The following is a 15,764-nucleotide window of genomic DNA, read 5'->3' on the forward strand; positions in this document are numbered from 1 at the left end:
TAAACTTTATTAAAATTCTACACATAAAATAAGCATTAGAAACATATACAGAAACATAAACCTGCAAATACAAAACTAAACATATAACTTAAAAAACATATACAGCTATTCTAAAATGAATTACAAGGCCATCCTACTCTAGACCTATTTTCAGCCAATGTAAAGCCTGTCTCTTCAGGGCCTACAATTACAGTCTTGGGGCACCTTGAAGCCTGTTTTGACATAAGCCATCACAGACCAAAGTTTATTGCTGCATGGATTATCATCTGGAAAGTACACATACCACTGGTATGGCATAGGGCAATATAAAACAATGAAGCAAAAAGTCAGTGAAATGGACCATCAACAAACAGGAGCTAGTTTAGTTCTAATCTCAATGCCATCTCCTCCAGCAATTCAATGCAGGGAATGGCAACCTTTTTGTTAGCTGGGGAGCTGGTGCTTTTTCCAACACACCTCCTTCTCTCCCTCTCCCTCCCTCCTGATTTTAAGAAAGTTCGTCTGGAAGAATGGAAAGCAACGAGGCTTTCCATTACCAGCTACCAGTTTTCCCTCCTTACAATTTTAACTTCTTTAATCCAAGCCAAGGTAGTAATGCTGTTGAAGCTCCCCCAGGGTGCCTCTTCAACATTTACCTTCCACGGGTCTGCGAGCTCGCTTTCTAACATAACTTTTTCGAAAATTAATGAAGGAAGCACATGGATTTCCTTTTATCCTACAAACATTGCTCTTCAGAAGCAAGGGAAGGGCGGCGAGATAACTCGTGTAGGCGGCAGCGTACGCTCGGCTGTGGCCACTACAATACTTGGGCGCGCGCCCGAGGGTGGAAACGTGCGCGAGACAGCTGTCCATCACCCGAAGGCCTCAGCCAAGCGCTCCGGAGGCTCCATTAAATCTGCTGCGGGCGAGAATCGCCCCTCAGGCCTTCTACTTTTTGAGGAAGTGGCGCGCGTCGAGGGAACTTCTCACTTTCGTTTCCGAGTGGTAGTTTGTTTACACAGCGAACACCCGTGCACGCACGAGCTCTGAGAGCTGGTAGAATGCTGGAAATTTATTGCAGCATAAGCTGGTGTCTTACGGCACATCTACAGTACTCGTCTTCACAATACCAGAAGAGTTATTTCCTGACAAATCTGTAATGGAGGGGCTTTCGCAAACCCGACTCCCCACCCCGTCTTCATACCGCAGTCCTCCGCAAGACAACCTCTGGGCACGGATGCGGCGAGCAGGGCACAGAGAAGTACGACGCCCGGCCTGGGGCGCAAAATGGGCTCTCGACGATTACATGGCCGCGAATGTGCTGCTGAGCGAGGACAGAGGCGCCGCTCTGCCACTGTTTTAGCTCCTAGGCGAGGGAGGCCCAGGCCGTGTCGGCAGCAGGACCTTTCCGCCAAGAGCGACAACCACGCCAAGCTCCCAACAACATGTCCGTCTTTCTCCCCCTGCTGTTTCCTTAACGGGCGCCTCCGCCTTCTCTTCTTTTCCCCAGCAGGACCCGCCCGCGGTGCGGCCTGTCCCCTCCCTCCTTGGGAGCAGCCGGCGGCTGCAAAGCGGAGAAAGGGGAGGGTCCAGAGCGCTCGACGGGCGTGCTGAGCCGGGCACGGAGCAAAGCTGGCGTCGGTCACAACAGACCCGAGCCTCCCGCCATCCGCGCTGCTGCGGCATGTCTGAGGCTGGCGCGGCCGGGCTTGGAGCTACCGCTGCAGCCGCAGCTGCCGCGGCAGCAGGAGCCAGCCTTGGGGGCAACGGCGGCGGTGGCGGCGCCGGAGCGCTGCAGCAGGGCTCCCCGGCCGCTGGAGGGTTGCCTGCTTGTGGACCCGCCCGAGCTGTTATCGCTGCAGCCGCAGCTGCTACCGCTGAGAGCCCTGCAGGAGGAGGCAGTGGAGGTGGTAGTAGTAGCAACGGCGGCGGGGGGCTCGGCTCGGCTCGTATCGCGGGGAAGAAGGCACAGCTCCGCTCCGCACCCCGCGCCAAGAAGCTAGAGAAGCTGGGAGTTTACTCTGCCTGCAAGGTACCCAGCCGGCCCAGGGGTTGGGGAGATAAAACAGACAAGATGAAGGGATTGCACCGACGTCCAGCACAGAGGTCGCCGCACTTGCTGTTGTCCTTAGGGGGCGCCCAAAGATGTTGCTGTTGCAGTTTGCAGTTGCCGTCAGAAGGGGAGGTGCGGGAGTGGTTCGCTGGGCTGCAGCCGGCGCTTTTAGAAAGCGGAACAAATAGGCCCTGAAACGGAACGGCTGGGCCGGTGGTCTGTTTGAGGGTACGCGTGTGCCCTTTCTCGTTGGCCTTCCTATTTGTGTTGAGCGTGGCAACTGTTTTCTCATCGGAAAAGTAGTGATTTGCTTGCTTACTCCTGTGTTTATAGAGAGCAATTAATTCTGATTAATTATTTCTCTTTGCACATATCCATGGTTTTAATTTGCGTTACAAATGTAGTGGTTTTAGTTCTGTTGGATCAGTTAGAATTCTATGTACGAAATACTACATACGCTTTAAAAATATCAGATGTCAAATATCGAATTGCTTGAAAATGGAACTCTCCTGGAAATTGTGGTTGTGTGGAACAACTGTGAATATTTAGGGTAAAAACTTTTTTAGTGTTGGTCTTGGTCAGATCTTCACTAGATCTTAACTTCATTTGTCCCAACTCTGGGATGATGATGCAAAACATGCTAAAATCTAGTCCCTATTAACAATTGTCAGAGATCAGTTCTCCCCTTTCTCTCCTTCATTCAACTGCTTAGTGGGACACCTTTAATTGCCTCTGGAATCTCTACACAGCAGTATTTTTCAGTTTACCTTTCTTTGTCTTTGTTTTGCTTTTTGGTCTTTACTTTGCAAAGCTTAGCTCAGTTTCTCCACTGGAATCATTTGTCATCATTCCATGTGACTCATTTCTGTTCTGCTGCCCTTGAATAGGTTTACCCAACCTGGTGTCCTCCAACCTATGAGCTCTGATCATTGCAGTCGTGGTGAAATTGCAGTCCAACAAATCTGCAAGGCACCAGGCTAGGGAATGGGTCACCTGTTCTGCTCTGTTTTGTGTCTTTAACACTCTGGTGATTGCTTTCAGAGTTGTTTCCTCTTTGTGTCTACTAGCTTGCAATCCCATCACCAGTCTGATAATTTTTTTCAAGTTTCGGGTCCATCCTTTAACATGCACATTCCTAGTGTGTGATGTTTTGAAAGAAGTGTTTTTAGCCACTAGAACACAGAAGTGTGCACAGAAAGAGGGAGTGTTTGACCAGCTCTGCTCAAGTTCTTTGCAGTAGTAAGAAAATTGTTTTGGCAGCAGTCATAAAAAGATACACCCCTGAGACAAAGCAGAACATCAGTGCAAAGTAACACAGAGAGACAAGAAAACTCAAGCCCAGCAGGCTATGCCAGCTTTTGTTTTCATTGTGTTATTTGCTTGGTAAAATGCTGCTGCAACTGCTTCTCATGTAAACATAAAATTAGGCACAGAACCAAAGTCTGCTTTTAGCAGCCACTGTATTTGTTAAGAGATAAACAATCCTGCTTTTTGTTTTTTTGCAGCAGGGGGAGGTTTGCGAGGAAGCGATTCCAGCACTCCCTATCCAGTTATGTGTAGTGCCAATGAATGTGAGAGAGGAGGAGAGTAAAGGAGATGCTTCGATTGGAGACAAGCACTTATAACTCCTCCTGCTCACCCACCTCCTTCTTTCTGCCAAATCTTGGCAACAGAGCCTTTGTTTTGACAGGATGGCAGCAGAAGGAGGTGGAGATTGTGGCTTGTTCCTTCTGCAGCCTATGGCTGACAAGCACTCTGACACACACACACACACACACACACAAGTGGATTACCAATTGTGTGAGGTTAGAAAGAGCTCAGCAGCCTGGAATCACATTGAAGGGATTATTTTCTCTGTTTATATCAATGTTATTACTGCAAAAGGAAGCTAGGTCAAATAAATAAAGCCATACAGAGCTTTATTTATCCTATTATAGATTTCAAGAAATTTTGCTCATTGTGTGCATTCTTCCGTTTTCCCATTTTAATCTTATAGTAACCATGTAATGTGGGCCTGAGTAGTGGTGACAGGCGTAATATCATCCAGACAGCTCAGTGTTGTGTGGGGATTTGAATTTTTATCTTCTGAGGCCCTAGTTTTGCACTCTTATATTCCTTGTCTTTGAACAGATTTTATGCTTTTATATATTTTTATTTCAAAAATGCATAAAATAGCATTAAAAGATGAACACAGCCTCAAAAGTGGTAAATGTAACAAGAAAAAATAAAAATGGTCTAGAAACTAAAATAAATAGAATTTTGACCATGTTGCTGAAAAAGTCTTATTTCTAGTAAAAAAAAAAAAAAGACAATGCTGACAAACCTTACATATCAACAACACACATGTACTGCTGCAAATCAGGGAAGATTTTTCGTTCCTATGTTGTATTATTCGTTTAACCAACTTTGTGACTGGAAAATTCACAATTGTTGATATTTTGATAGATTCCAAATACTAGGGATATAGCCAAGAAGAAGAAAATATGTGTCATCAATCCTCTTGATATCATTCTAAAATGCAACAAAAATAGGAGAAGACCAGTCCATATAGGTTTATGTTTCAAGTCCTGAGTTAATCTCGAACAGCAGAGTGATTGTAACTAATCTTTACTGAACATTCTAAGAGGCATCCTGTATGCCCAGAGCAAATTATTGTATTAACCTCTTTTTAAAATCATAGGAAATTAATTTCACATTGCTTAATCCAACCCACCAGTGGTTTACCAAGATAGAGCATCCAAGCTCATTATTCCAAGGTCGCATAAAAAGCTAATATCAATTTCACCAGTTTCCTTCAACTGTCTAAAGAAGAGCCTCTGTCTTAGAAAAAAGAGATAATTCCCCTAAAACCTTTCACTGTTGTGGAACAATAGAAGTAGCAAGCACATCTGGTCAAGTAAACTAACAAATGATTAAATTGAACATACTGCCAAGGAACACTCGGGTCACAATAACAATGTATGGATGAAACATACTTTTGTAAATACATCATTTTTTTTGGAAATAAGATTACCAGCAGTTCTTGCAGTATAATGGAAAGAACATAAGTTGGCAGTATTAATATTAATAGAATCAACTCAGTTGCTTGCTTGCTGACTGCTATGTAGGCGTAATCACATGAACTTGAATGAACATAAAAATATTTATAACCTTGCTAAGCAGTAAATGTCACTAAATTATTCAAGCAAGAATAGAAAAAAAATAATTCAGTTATTGTCCATTAGGCTTTTAATAAAGAAACAGAATGAACAAAGCTGTCACATTTTTGTATGTTTCATTACAGAATAAAAGACTCAATGAGTTCTTAAAATCAAAGCTTTAACAATTAATATTAATATATAGCACATACTAAAAGCTGAAAACTCTTTTCATGAATAATTCCTAGAACTTTTTCACGCTTTATGTGGCAACAAACTCTCTAGGGTCCGGTTCAGACAATCACATTAATAATACTCTGGATGTTGGGTCCTTGACATGGGGCTGTGGGCCCCACTGGGCCTGCCAGTATTTCCCTTGACACCTTCCAGGTTCTCTGCCTCACCTGATTTCATTTTATTCTTAAAAATAAATTTAATTTTAAATAAAGTGTCTGGGGAAGTTGTAAACAGGAAGTTGAATGCTTGATTGTATTACATTTAAACTAACCTATAATCTTTCTTATTTCTAAATTCAGGTCAGTTTAAATTAGTCAAACAGTAATTAGAAACAGGGATGCTGCATTATACCAAGTCCATCTAGTTTATTGGTCCTCCTAGATTAATACATGTCTGCACCAATCTTTCCCAATTAATGTTTTCCAGATATTCTGGATTACTGTTCTCAGCATTTCTGGCCATTGTCCATAGTGACCTGTGATTGCTAGTAGCAGTTCAAAGCATTTTAAGAATACCAGTCTGGTGATTGCTGATCTACATGGATTCTTTATGGCTCTGCATAAAGATAGGCAACATTTTCTAAATCTACCTGAAGATAGCAAGTATTGAATAGGAATATTTTGCATTGATCTTTTTCTGATATCAACTAGTTTATAAACCATATGTTTAGCCAAAATTTCTCAAGATCAGATGCAACTCAAAATTCTAGTTTTCAAAGTAGTTAAATGTAGAAAACTGTGGTTTATCCTGACTCTTAATTAAAATAGGATTAAATTATAGTTTTTTAACCAATTAATTAGGATAAATTACAATTTTATGAGTTTGTACATAACAGAGAACTTCTTATGAATCAGTGGAAGAGGAGTGGAAAGGGTGTTTATATAAAGTAGTCTTACTATGGCTTTGCGTGATTACCTAGTTAGGAATAGGCAAATTCCTAATGTTTTAATTATAATTCCCTCAATTCCTTACGTTTGACCATGCTGCTTGAAACTGATGGTGACTGAAGTAAAAAATAATTGTAGGGCACCAGATTGTCTACTCCCAATTTAGATAATTAAGCATAATTTGGTGGTTTTCAGATTATGAGCCACAGTCACATAACGAATTTCTCTTTTGTATATATATTCCAACAGAAACTAAAATTGTCACAAAATTTTCTTGATTTTACTCATGCATAGATAGTCCTCGACTTACAACCACAATTGGGACCAGAATTTCCATTGCTAAGCAATGCGGTTGTAAAACGAGAGGTTACATGACTGCATTGCCTAGTGTCAGGTTCAGCCCAAGAACAACAGCGAGACAGTCCAGAATCAGTTCAGCTCCTTTATTAGCTTACACCTAATAGACAGAATCTTGCCAGACTAACTCTGATCCCCAACAACAGCAACTATAACCATGATGCCCTTAGGGAGGGGCCAGTCTCCTTCTCTTGACTTTCCCACACTCTGACTGGGGGCTGAGGAGGTGCTTTCCCTGGAACCTCTCTTCCCTCTCCTGGTAACCTGGAAGCTCCATTCTAGAATCCTCCCCACTCATGTCTTCCATCGCATCTAGTGACAGCAATCCCGGCACTTCCCATTGCTGTTATTAAGCAAATTCCATCAGCTTAATTAAAATAGGATTAAATTATAGTTTTTTAACCAATTAATTAGGATAAATTACAATTTTATGAGTTTGTACATAACAGAGAACTTATGAATCAGTGGAAGAGGACTACCCCAATGCATGCCATTCTGGGCTTGGTCCCTCCCAGCCTTGAGTCTCAGTAAGGTAAGGGACTGACTCCAATTCCCCCCACCTGCCTGTCTCCCCCCTCATCTCTGCCCTTTTGGCCTCCCTGCACCCTGTCTTGTGGGGCATCAAGCAGCCCCAGAACCACACATCTCTGGGGCTGCTTGGCCCTCCTTCCCCATTCACTTGCATGCATGTACCTCACTCTCCTTTGCCTTGCACACGCCGCTCCCTCCTTTGCCTAGCATGCATCTGTGCCCTCCTTCTTCATTTGCTTGCTTACGTGCACCAGCGCCCTTGTTTGCTTGATCGCATGCACCATAACCTCCTTCCCTCCACTTATTCGAGGACTCTCCAGGGGTGCTTCCAGGCACTGAAGGACTCTCCAGGGGTGCTTCTAGCATGCGCTCTGCAGCTCATGTTGGAAGCTGCCGGCTGTTCCTGAGGCTTTCTCCTTCCTCCTGCAAAGCCCCAGAGCTGCAGTGCAGAGCAAAGGGGCGTGGTGTGTGCAAGTGAGTGAAGGAGGGATGATGGATGCAGTGTGAGCGAAGGTGGGAAGGAGAGTGTGGTACATGTGAGCAAAGAAAGTCCGGGGTGGGTTGGGGAGACTTACCTGAGCAACTTGCGACTTCCCCTGCCGGCTTCTCCTTTGACTTTGCTTGTGGGAAGCTGGCAGGGAAGGTTGCAAATGGTAATCACATGATTGCTGGGTGCTTGGCAATTGGTTGTAAGTGCGAACAGGTTGCCAAGCGCCCAGATCACGATTATATGACTGCAAGGGTGCTGCAATGGCCGTAACTTCGGGGACTAGTTGTAAGTTCATTTTTTCAGCACCATCGTCACTTCAATCACTGAACAAATGGTCATAACTTGAGGACTACCATTTTTAAAAATAGATATATATTTTATGCTGATGAAGAAGATCTATTTTACAAGATTTTGTTTCAAACTCACTCCCCTGACTTAAATGCCACTTTGGTGTTGTCTCACTAAGTCATTTTAAAATGTACTAGGTTTTGAGCAATGTAGCTAGCAATTTGGCCCCTAATTTGGGCAATGTATCAAGCAATATGGTTCCTAATTCTGTGTTTTCAGAATTCGATTCACAGCTTGCTGGACCAAAGCCAATATGTTAATACCATGCATTCTAATTATTAACCCTTTATTGTACAATATTGATTTAAAGAATCAGCAGTAAATAAAATGTGGCAACTGTATAGATTAATCATGACAATCTTTGAGATCAGTAATTTAAATATAATTTACAACTGATGCTCTAAATTAAAAGAAAATAACAGCATAAAATGTTGATCATGAACAAATCTATAGTAATTTATGTTTCAGCATGACTAGTCATAACAGTCTCATTGATAAGCATTTCAGTTTAGAGAATGGAGGATACAAAGTTTACATAATGATATTGAAGTTACCAACTACATTATAAAAAACAAGAATATGCTCGATAGTAGATTTTATTCTGGTTACGATGTGGAGAACGCTCCGGTGTTTACCATATCCACTGGTGAGTGACATGTAAGTTTAAAATGGAGTAGCTAGAGGTGACATTTTAGGGTGGGAAGACCCAGATTCAAATTCTCTGCTTTGAATCTCAGCCAGCTATTATCTGTCAGCCTAATCTATATCACAAGTTTAATACAAGAATTGCATGCACAAGTTGGTGTGTATATACAGTATATATACAGGCACACAAACATAGATATATAGGTATAGATACAAATGTCTGATAATGCTGTTCCTAACTAATATGTACTAGGAATTTACAGAGTGTAAAATGATGAACTAAAATATGACATAATTTTCAAAATGATTTCCAGTCATTCTAACATATGCTTTTGTGTTCGTCCATATGTAACTTTGACAATATGTCTGTGAATACCTAATTATTCCATAATTGCTGATGGAAAAATAAAAAAATAATTTTAAAAACAAATGTTAAGACCTAGCTACTCCTTCCCTAGCAACTGTAGATAACATTAGAAACTAACGCTATTGAAAGATAGTACATTAACATAGTGGTAATACAGGGATAGCTAAATAAGGTGTGTGTGTATGTGTGTGTCTTCACTCTTTTTTAATCCATAACTGTCCCATCAAGTGCAGTATCACAGCATTTCTAAATTACTGTTGCTGGCTTGTTTGGTTTACCAGTTTGAGAAGATTTTCAGTTATAAAATTTCCAATTCAGAATGAAAGCAGCTACCCAATATTAAAAATTATGGTTGTGTTCCATTAAGTATTTATAACACACAAAATTTAGAATACTGAATGAAGCTTGATTTAGTAAGAGTTTGGTTTTTGCTTTATTAATCTACATTAATGTCTATGTCTTACAGCACAATAGGAAGGCCAAAGATGAAAACCTTTGATATAGGCACCAGCACCCCTCAAAAAATTTGCACTGAATTGAAATTTATAATGTGATGGAAGAGGACATTTGTTAAGTATTTGGGGAACAGTCATATTCTGTATTTATTTTAATCACAGTGAAATGTAAATGCAATTGAATTAATTTTCAATTTAATTTTTATTATGGCCCTGCCTACCTTTTGAAGAACACATTGTCCCAGCATGCCCCTGCAAGGCCAAATGTAATAGAAATGGGAACCTGACATTTCAGGGCCATATGTATCCTCTAAACTTCCTTGTTTTTGACCCATGGAATCCTCTTTAATTACTTTTGCTAAAAATTGGTAGTTTGGTTGGCCACCACTGTGAGAAGGAAATGCATGCTATGGTGTAAACCCTAAAATAAACTTAACAGGTTTTTTTTTAAACCTTCTAATCTGTTATTAGGAAAAAGAAAGGAAAAAGGGGGAATATTTATTTATTATCTTGGACAGGACTGTAGATGATTTATAGTTTGATCAAATAATAAAAGACGAAAGATTTATATGATCTGAAGAGAAACCAGAGTAGAAATAAAATAAATAAATAAATAACACATTCAACCCCCTTAGCTCATCCATATACACAATAGAAATGTATTTGCTTTGCATCATTATGTCCACTGAAACTTTTGTCCCCTAAATAACTGCAATCCCTGACCATCAAAAGATTGCCTAACATCATCCTTTTGTGTAACATGGCTGTGGACAGGTTACTTTCTGCTGTATCTCAAGGAATTTAAATAGCTTTTTAAACCTTGTTTTGTGTGGTCCTCAAATTTATTGTCTGTATTAGATGGAATACGAAGAAAAGCACTTTGCTATGATATCGTATATGGCTGAACATATCAAATAATATATCAGGAATAGACTTAAGATTGATAAATTCCATTGTGAGATGAATGGTTTGGATAGAAAAGATTTCTGAATCCAGGCTGTTTAATGATAGCAATAATAAAATCTCTTCCCCTTTATATTAATCAAGATTAGGAAAAATGGATTTTTCCTAATGAAAGAATTGTGAAAGTATAAAAAAATAAGAATTAAATACTTATACAGGAAAAAAAATATGTAGAACAAACATCCAGAGATTAGATGTTCTCATGCAGAGGACACTTTATGTTTCTGAATTACTATTTTGCAACTGTGCCAACTAGAAGTTTCCAATAAACTACAACCTGATTTTTTTTCTGTCCATGATCTAGTTCTACAGTTTGCTACAGTCTACAGGCTAATTAACCTGGAACAGTTAGGTATAATAGCTTTTCATAAAACTGGAAACTAAACTGGATTTAAACCAAGCCTTTTGGTGTAGTGAAATTTGCAATCTGAATTCTGATGGACAAACAATGCATTACTCTTAATATATGACTGCAGCCCAAAGATATTGTGTTCGGTTCCTCTGTTATTTATTTCTTATTTGTCTGTTATTTGTGCTGTCTGTTCCAAGACACTATCTTACTTGCTTCCTAATATGCTCACAATGCTTTTACAAGATAATTTCATGCATCCCTTTCTAATTAAAAGAACAGTGGCATTTTATTAAAACCCCAAAGAAAAAAACAGAAAAGACTCAGAGTGCTCAATGGGATGTCATTTAAGCTTCTGAAGAGTAAAGTGCTCACTGTTGAGTGGAAAATATATTAGTTGCTGGAGTGAATAATGAAAGGGGTACATTTCAGGAAGATTGTTGTGTTTGAAGGTTACTTGCTCCCTTTGAAGAAAGTTTGAAAACTTTTCCATTAATTAATGAGAGGTGATGTGAACATAGTGCCAACCCTTTAAAATAAGTGCATTAGCTCCCAGTTGTTTTCAAATACAGTTCAAAGTACTTTAAATGACCTGGATCTGCACTACATTTAAGTTCATAAGCTTCCCTTTGTCCTGAAGTTGGCAAAAAAAGTTCTTACTCTGCCTGATCTGTTATTTAAAAAGAATCTAGAAATAAAGCTGGGTGCATTAAAAATGCAGCCAGGTTTTTTTAAACTTTCTCTGTGCCTGTAGGAGGAGGGTTGGTATTCATTTTTGACAGTTGAGCACTGGCAATAACAATATTGCTATATCTGTTTGTTTTCATCTCTTTAATTATTGTGCAATACTACATTTTTATGTAGGTACTTGGTCTTCATAGTTTACAGATTATGGGATAATTATGCTACAAAGGGTTTTTCATATCTGGATAAAATTGTGTGTCTATGCCTCATAGAGACTTCTAATTTGTTTTTAGCAGCAATAGATTGTTTATAAACCTTGAAAGTCATACTCTCCAATTTTTTCTAACAAACATTCATACTTGGGAAGAGCAAGCAGTTTTGTGGGCAGACTGTTCACCTAGAAGGCAGATAAATACAGTGGAACCTCGGTTTACGAACTTAATTCGTTCCATGACTCTGGCTGCAACCCGAATTGGTCGCAACCTGAAGGAAATTTCCCCATAAGGTTCAATGTAATTATTGTTAATCCGTTCTGGTGTGGAGGACAGGGAGGCAGCTGTTGCTTGGAGGGAGAGTCCCCCTCCCTACGACCATGTGTCAGGGGTGGAAAATGGCCACAGACCACGTGGCAGGGGCGGAAAAATGGCCGCGGACCACGTGTCGGGCGGAAAAATGGCCGCGGACCACGTGTCGGGGCAGAAAATGGCCGTGGACCACGTGTCAGGGGCGGAAAAATGGCCGCGGACCATGTCACGGGAGGGAAGATGGCAGCGTATCCTGCTCGTACCCCGAGGCGGAGTTCGCAAACCGAGGTAAATTTTTGCCACCGGAGCTGGTCGTAACCTGAAAAGTTCGTTAACAGGCGTTTGTAACCCGAGGTACCACTGTATTTGAACTCATTATATTTGCCAAAGTTATCAAGGTACACTTGCAAGTGGGGGGGGGAGAAAACTACTGCATTAGTATAATTCCCAGATGTGTTCTGTTCTGGAAAGCTGCCATTGCAGGTGCTCTTTAGTAACAACGTCTAAACTGGGTGACAAGAAAATAAAAATTGGAGGTCAGGAACAGTACCTGATTTCTTAAAATGAGAACTATTTATCTTCCCTCATTCATAGAATTTTATAAGGTTCAGACATTTTTTTTCAACTTGACATCCTCCTGTTTTCCTGCTTCTCTTTTGTCTTTTTTATCTGTCCTACATCGCCCCAAATCCAGATGGAATTTGGATTACAGATGGAAAAAAAGAGGGATTGGCTGTGCATTGTCATTTGATGATAGGATTGGGAGACTTCCATCTGGGAGAAACCAGGAAAATGTTTGTTCTGAGGCTGAATAATACTATGTTAAAAATATAGTACTTAGTTATTGCTGTAATGAAATTAGCAGATGCAAAAGCACTACTGGAAAACATCAAATTCTGCATGTAATTTATATGTTTTATTAGTAAAATATACTGAATTAGTTTTGTATGTTTTATATATTTATTATAGAGATAATCATGATGGAATTCAAGTTAAAATTCAAGGACTAATGCTAACAATTATGGAGACTGCCATATTGAGAGTGAAGGGGAATTTCCAATAGAAATTTACAGTATTTCAGTGACTATATCATTCAAGAAAAACAGTGACTTTTAACATTCATATTAGGTTGGCTTTTCCAATCTGGTGCTCTTTGGTTATATTGGGGCTTCAACTCTATAAAGGGTTATACATTGGGAAAGACTTTTATAGATGAGTAGTTAAATGAACTAGCCCACTTATTAAGGTAGAGATTGTAGTTTTTGGGTTATTAGAATAAAACTTTGAAAAACAAGGTTATTCTTTTCATTATTATTTCATCATGATTCAGATAATTTGGTGTACATCTCTGAAAGACTGTTCCTTTTGTGTAATACTCATAATAATATGCATGTGTGGGCAGCTTTTCAGGTCTTTGTGATTAAATCTGTCCAAACTAATATGGTGAATTGTCCAGAATTACAGGGTTTGTAATCCAAAACATCTGCAGGGCATTGCAGGGCCTCTCAATTATGTAATGTATATATGTCTGTAATGGGTTAGATTTAGAGTAGCCATTTTCTGAGTAGGAGAGCTGCAATCCAGCTGACACACTTACTTTTGGGTGGGGTAGGGAGGGAATTCTCACTCCAGCCTTTAATATCTTCACCCTTAGTAGTCAGAGGGATTTACAACACTTTGAATTGGGGTGAGAGAGGCTGCAAAGAGACTCAGAGAGTCTCTTTGTCCTATGAACTGGAACATAATGAGTGAAAGTTGAGTTTCAGGTCTCTGAATCCCACCCAGTTTCAGAATTAGTATGTGTATGTTTATGGGTATATATACATACATATTCATTGGTGGTAAGATAAAATAAGCAATGAGAGAAAGAAACATCTGGTTCTTCAAAATGAGAGTACTTTATCATATTTCATTCCTCACATTTTATGTGCTCCAAACATTATCATCTTTCCCCCAAACCCTCTTTAGAGTCAGCTCACCATGATTATAAAACAAAAGTAAATAGTGCTATTATTGAATTATAAACACTCCACTATCATGTTTTTAGAAATGTACGAATAATTTATATTATTCGAATTTGTATAATTTCTATCTGTCTTCTATCCCTGTTTTTTAAATTATAGGCAGAGGATTCTTGTAAATGTAATGGCTGGAAAAACCCTAACCCACCTCCTACTCCACCCAGGGTAGATCTGCAGCAGGCTGTTGTGAGCCTTACTGAACCATGTCGTAGTTGTAATCATGCACTAGGTAAGGTTCATACTCCTTTTAAAAAATACTTTTGTGAGTATTATAGCATGCAGAAGGGTTACCCAAACTGTGAGGTGAGGTCACTTGGCTTGTAAACCTTATCAAAAATAGAGTAAAGCCTGGACAAGGGGCTGTGTAACTAGCATTCTATTGCACATCATGCTTTAATAAGATAAGATTCACAGCTTGTCACATATGAAAGTGGCTAGTGACATTCGTTATAATACAAGGCCATTGAAACAATTGATTTTAATTATATTTAGCTTTGCAAGGACAAAAAGACTTTGATGCTTTTACAAGCAAAAAATCTCTTGACAACTTCTGCTTTAAGGCAAAAAGATAAACTACTGAAGATAGGAACTCGTGCCAGAAGAATCTTCAGAGTTCAAACTGTGTTATTAAAATGACAGCCTAACCAATTTCCTAATTAGCATCCTGCTGTTACAGGATTATAACTGTCATTTATTAAGCTTTTAAGGCAGGAGCATTATTTTGTTTAAGTTATCAGGGACATAGTTTATATTAGTAAATATTTCCCCTCCCCCCCAAATTGAATGAGATATTAATAAACAACACTGGCATTCTTAAAAAACCCTGGTAAAATTTAGTAGAATTTTTCATTCCAAAATTTTCCTAGAGACTACGGATCCTTGGTTAGTATCTGAAATAAAATTGTATCAGAGGAGGGAGTATGTAAGAAATTTTAGATTATCAGAATCATTTAAGGCAGATGAAGTAGCTTTCTAAACTGTTAACCAAAACTTTCTCCTAGTAGCAGGCATGCCTGCATTATGTTATATAATAAAAGATCAATTCCTTATCACACTATTATAAACTTGATTCAGTATAGTAGTAGAACAGTGTTTGCTCCTACAAATAAATCTTTCATTAACCAAACAGGAAGAAAATCTGAAATAATGGTTCAGATAATTGTAAACAGCCTGTTCTGTGGAAAAGAATGTGTTGGTAATTTTCAGAGCCTGAACAGGCTTTACCAAATGTTAGTTCCAGTGTGGTATAAGTAAGTTTGACTATTGCTAATTTAAGATTGGCATTGTGTTGTTATGCTCCTCAAACCTATAATTTCCCCCAGCTGAATTGAAGCCTATACTTATAAAGAAGGCACCAGGTCAGGAATGACTGCATTATGTATTTCCAGTAGCTTGACGTTTTCCTTGAAAGTCTTTGATTTCCTTGTTTGTTTTAGCCGCTCATGTTTCCCATTTGGAGAATGTCTCAGAAGAAGAAATGAACAGGTTGTTGGGAATTGTGTTGGATGTTGAGTATCTCTTCACCTGTGTTCACAAAGAAGAAGATGCAGATACCAAGCAGGTTTATTTCTACTTATTCAAGGTAAATTGAATACTGCTCTGCTTAGAAAATACATTGTAAGTTGCAATGATGACCACAAATGCAGTCATTCTAGCCACACAGACATCTTATGTTAGGCAGATACAAATGTTAAAAAAAAATAAAGAAGTGTATGAAATTCTCATGTTTCATTATTC

General features: G+C 39.5%; 1 protein-coding gene across 7 annotated transcripts in view; it reads left to right on the forward strand.

Annotated features, from left to right (window-relative positions):
- Positions 1 to 1,139: 1,139 nt before the first annotated feature.
- Positions 1,140 to 15,764, forward strand: part of KAT2B (lysine acetyltransferase 2B) — a 69,693-nt gene continuing 55,068 nt past the window's right edge. For all 7 annotated transcript variants that reach the window (XR_015797890.1, XR_015797889.1, XM_088150775.1 and 4 more), the window contains exons 1-3: positions 1,140 to 2,011; positions 14,130 to 14,256; positions 15,464 to 15,609. Coding sequence is in view for 5 of the 7 variants with exons in the window: in XM_088150775.1 (XP_088006901.1) it covers positions 1,664 to 2,011; positions 14,130 to 14,256; positions 15,464 to 15,609 (621 nt within the window). In the remaining 2 variants the exon portion in view is untranslated. The remainder of the gene's footprint in view (positions 2,012 to 14,129; positions 14,257 to 15,463; positions 15,610 to 15,764) is intronic.

This window comes from Python bivittatus, unplaced genomic scaffold (genome assembly GCF_059951505.1).
Source record: "Python bivittatus isolate LINGU-HERP-01145 unplaced genomic scaffold, Pbiv_v1 ctg000610_np1212, whole genome shotgun sequence".
NCBI classification, from domain to species: Eukaryota; Metazoa; Chordata; class Lepidosauria; order Squamata; family Pythonidae; genus Python; species Python bivittatus.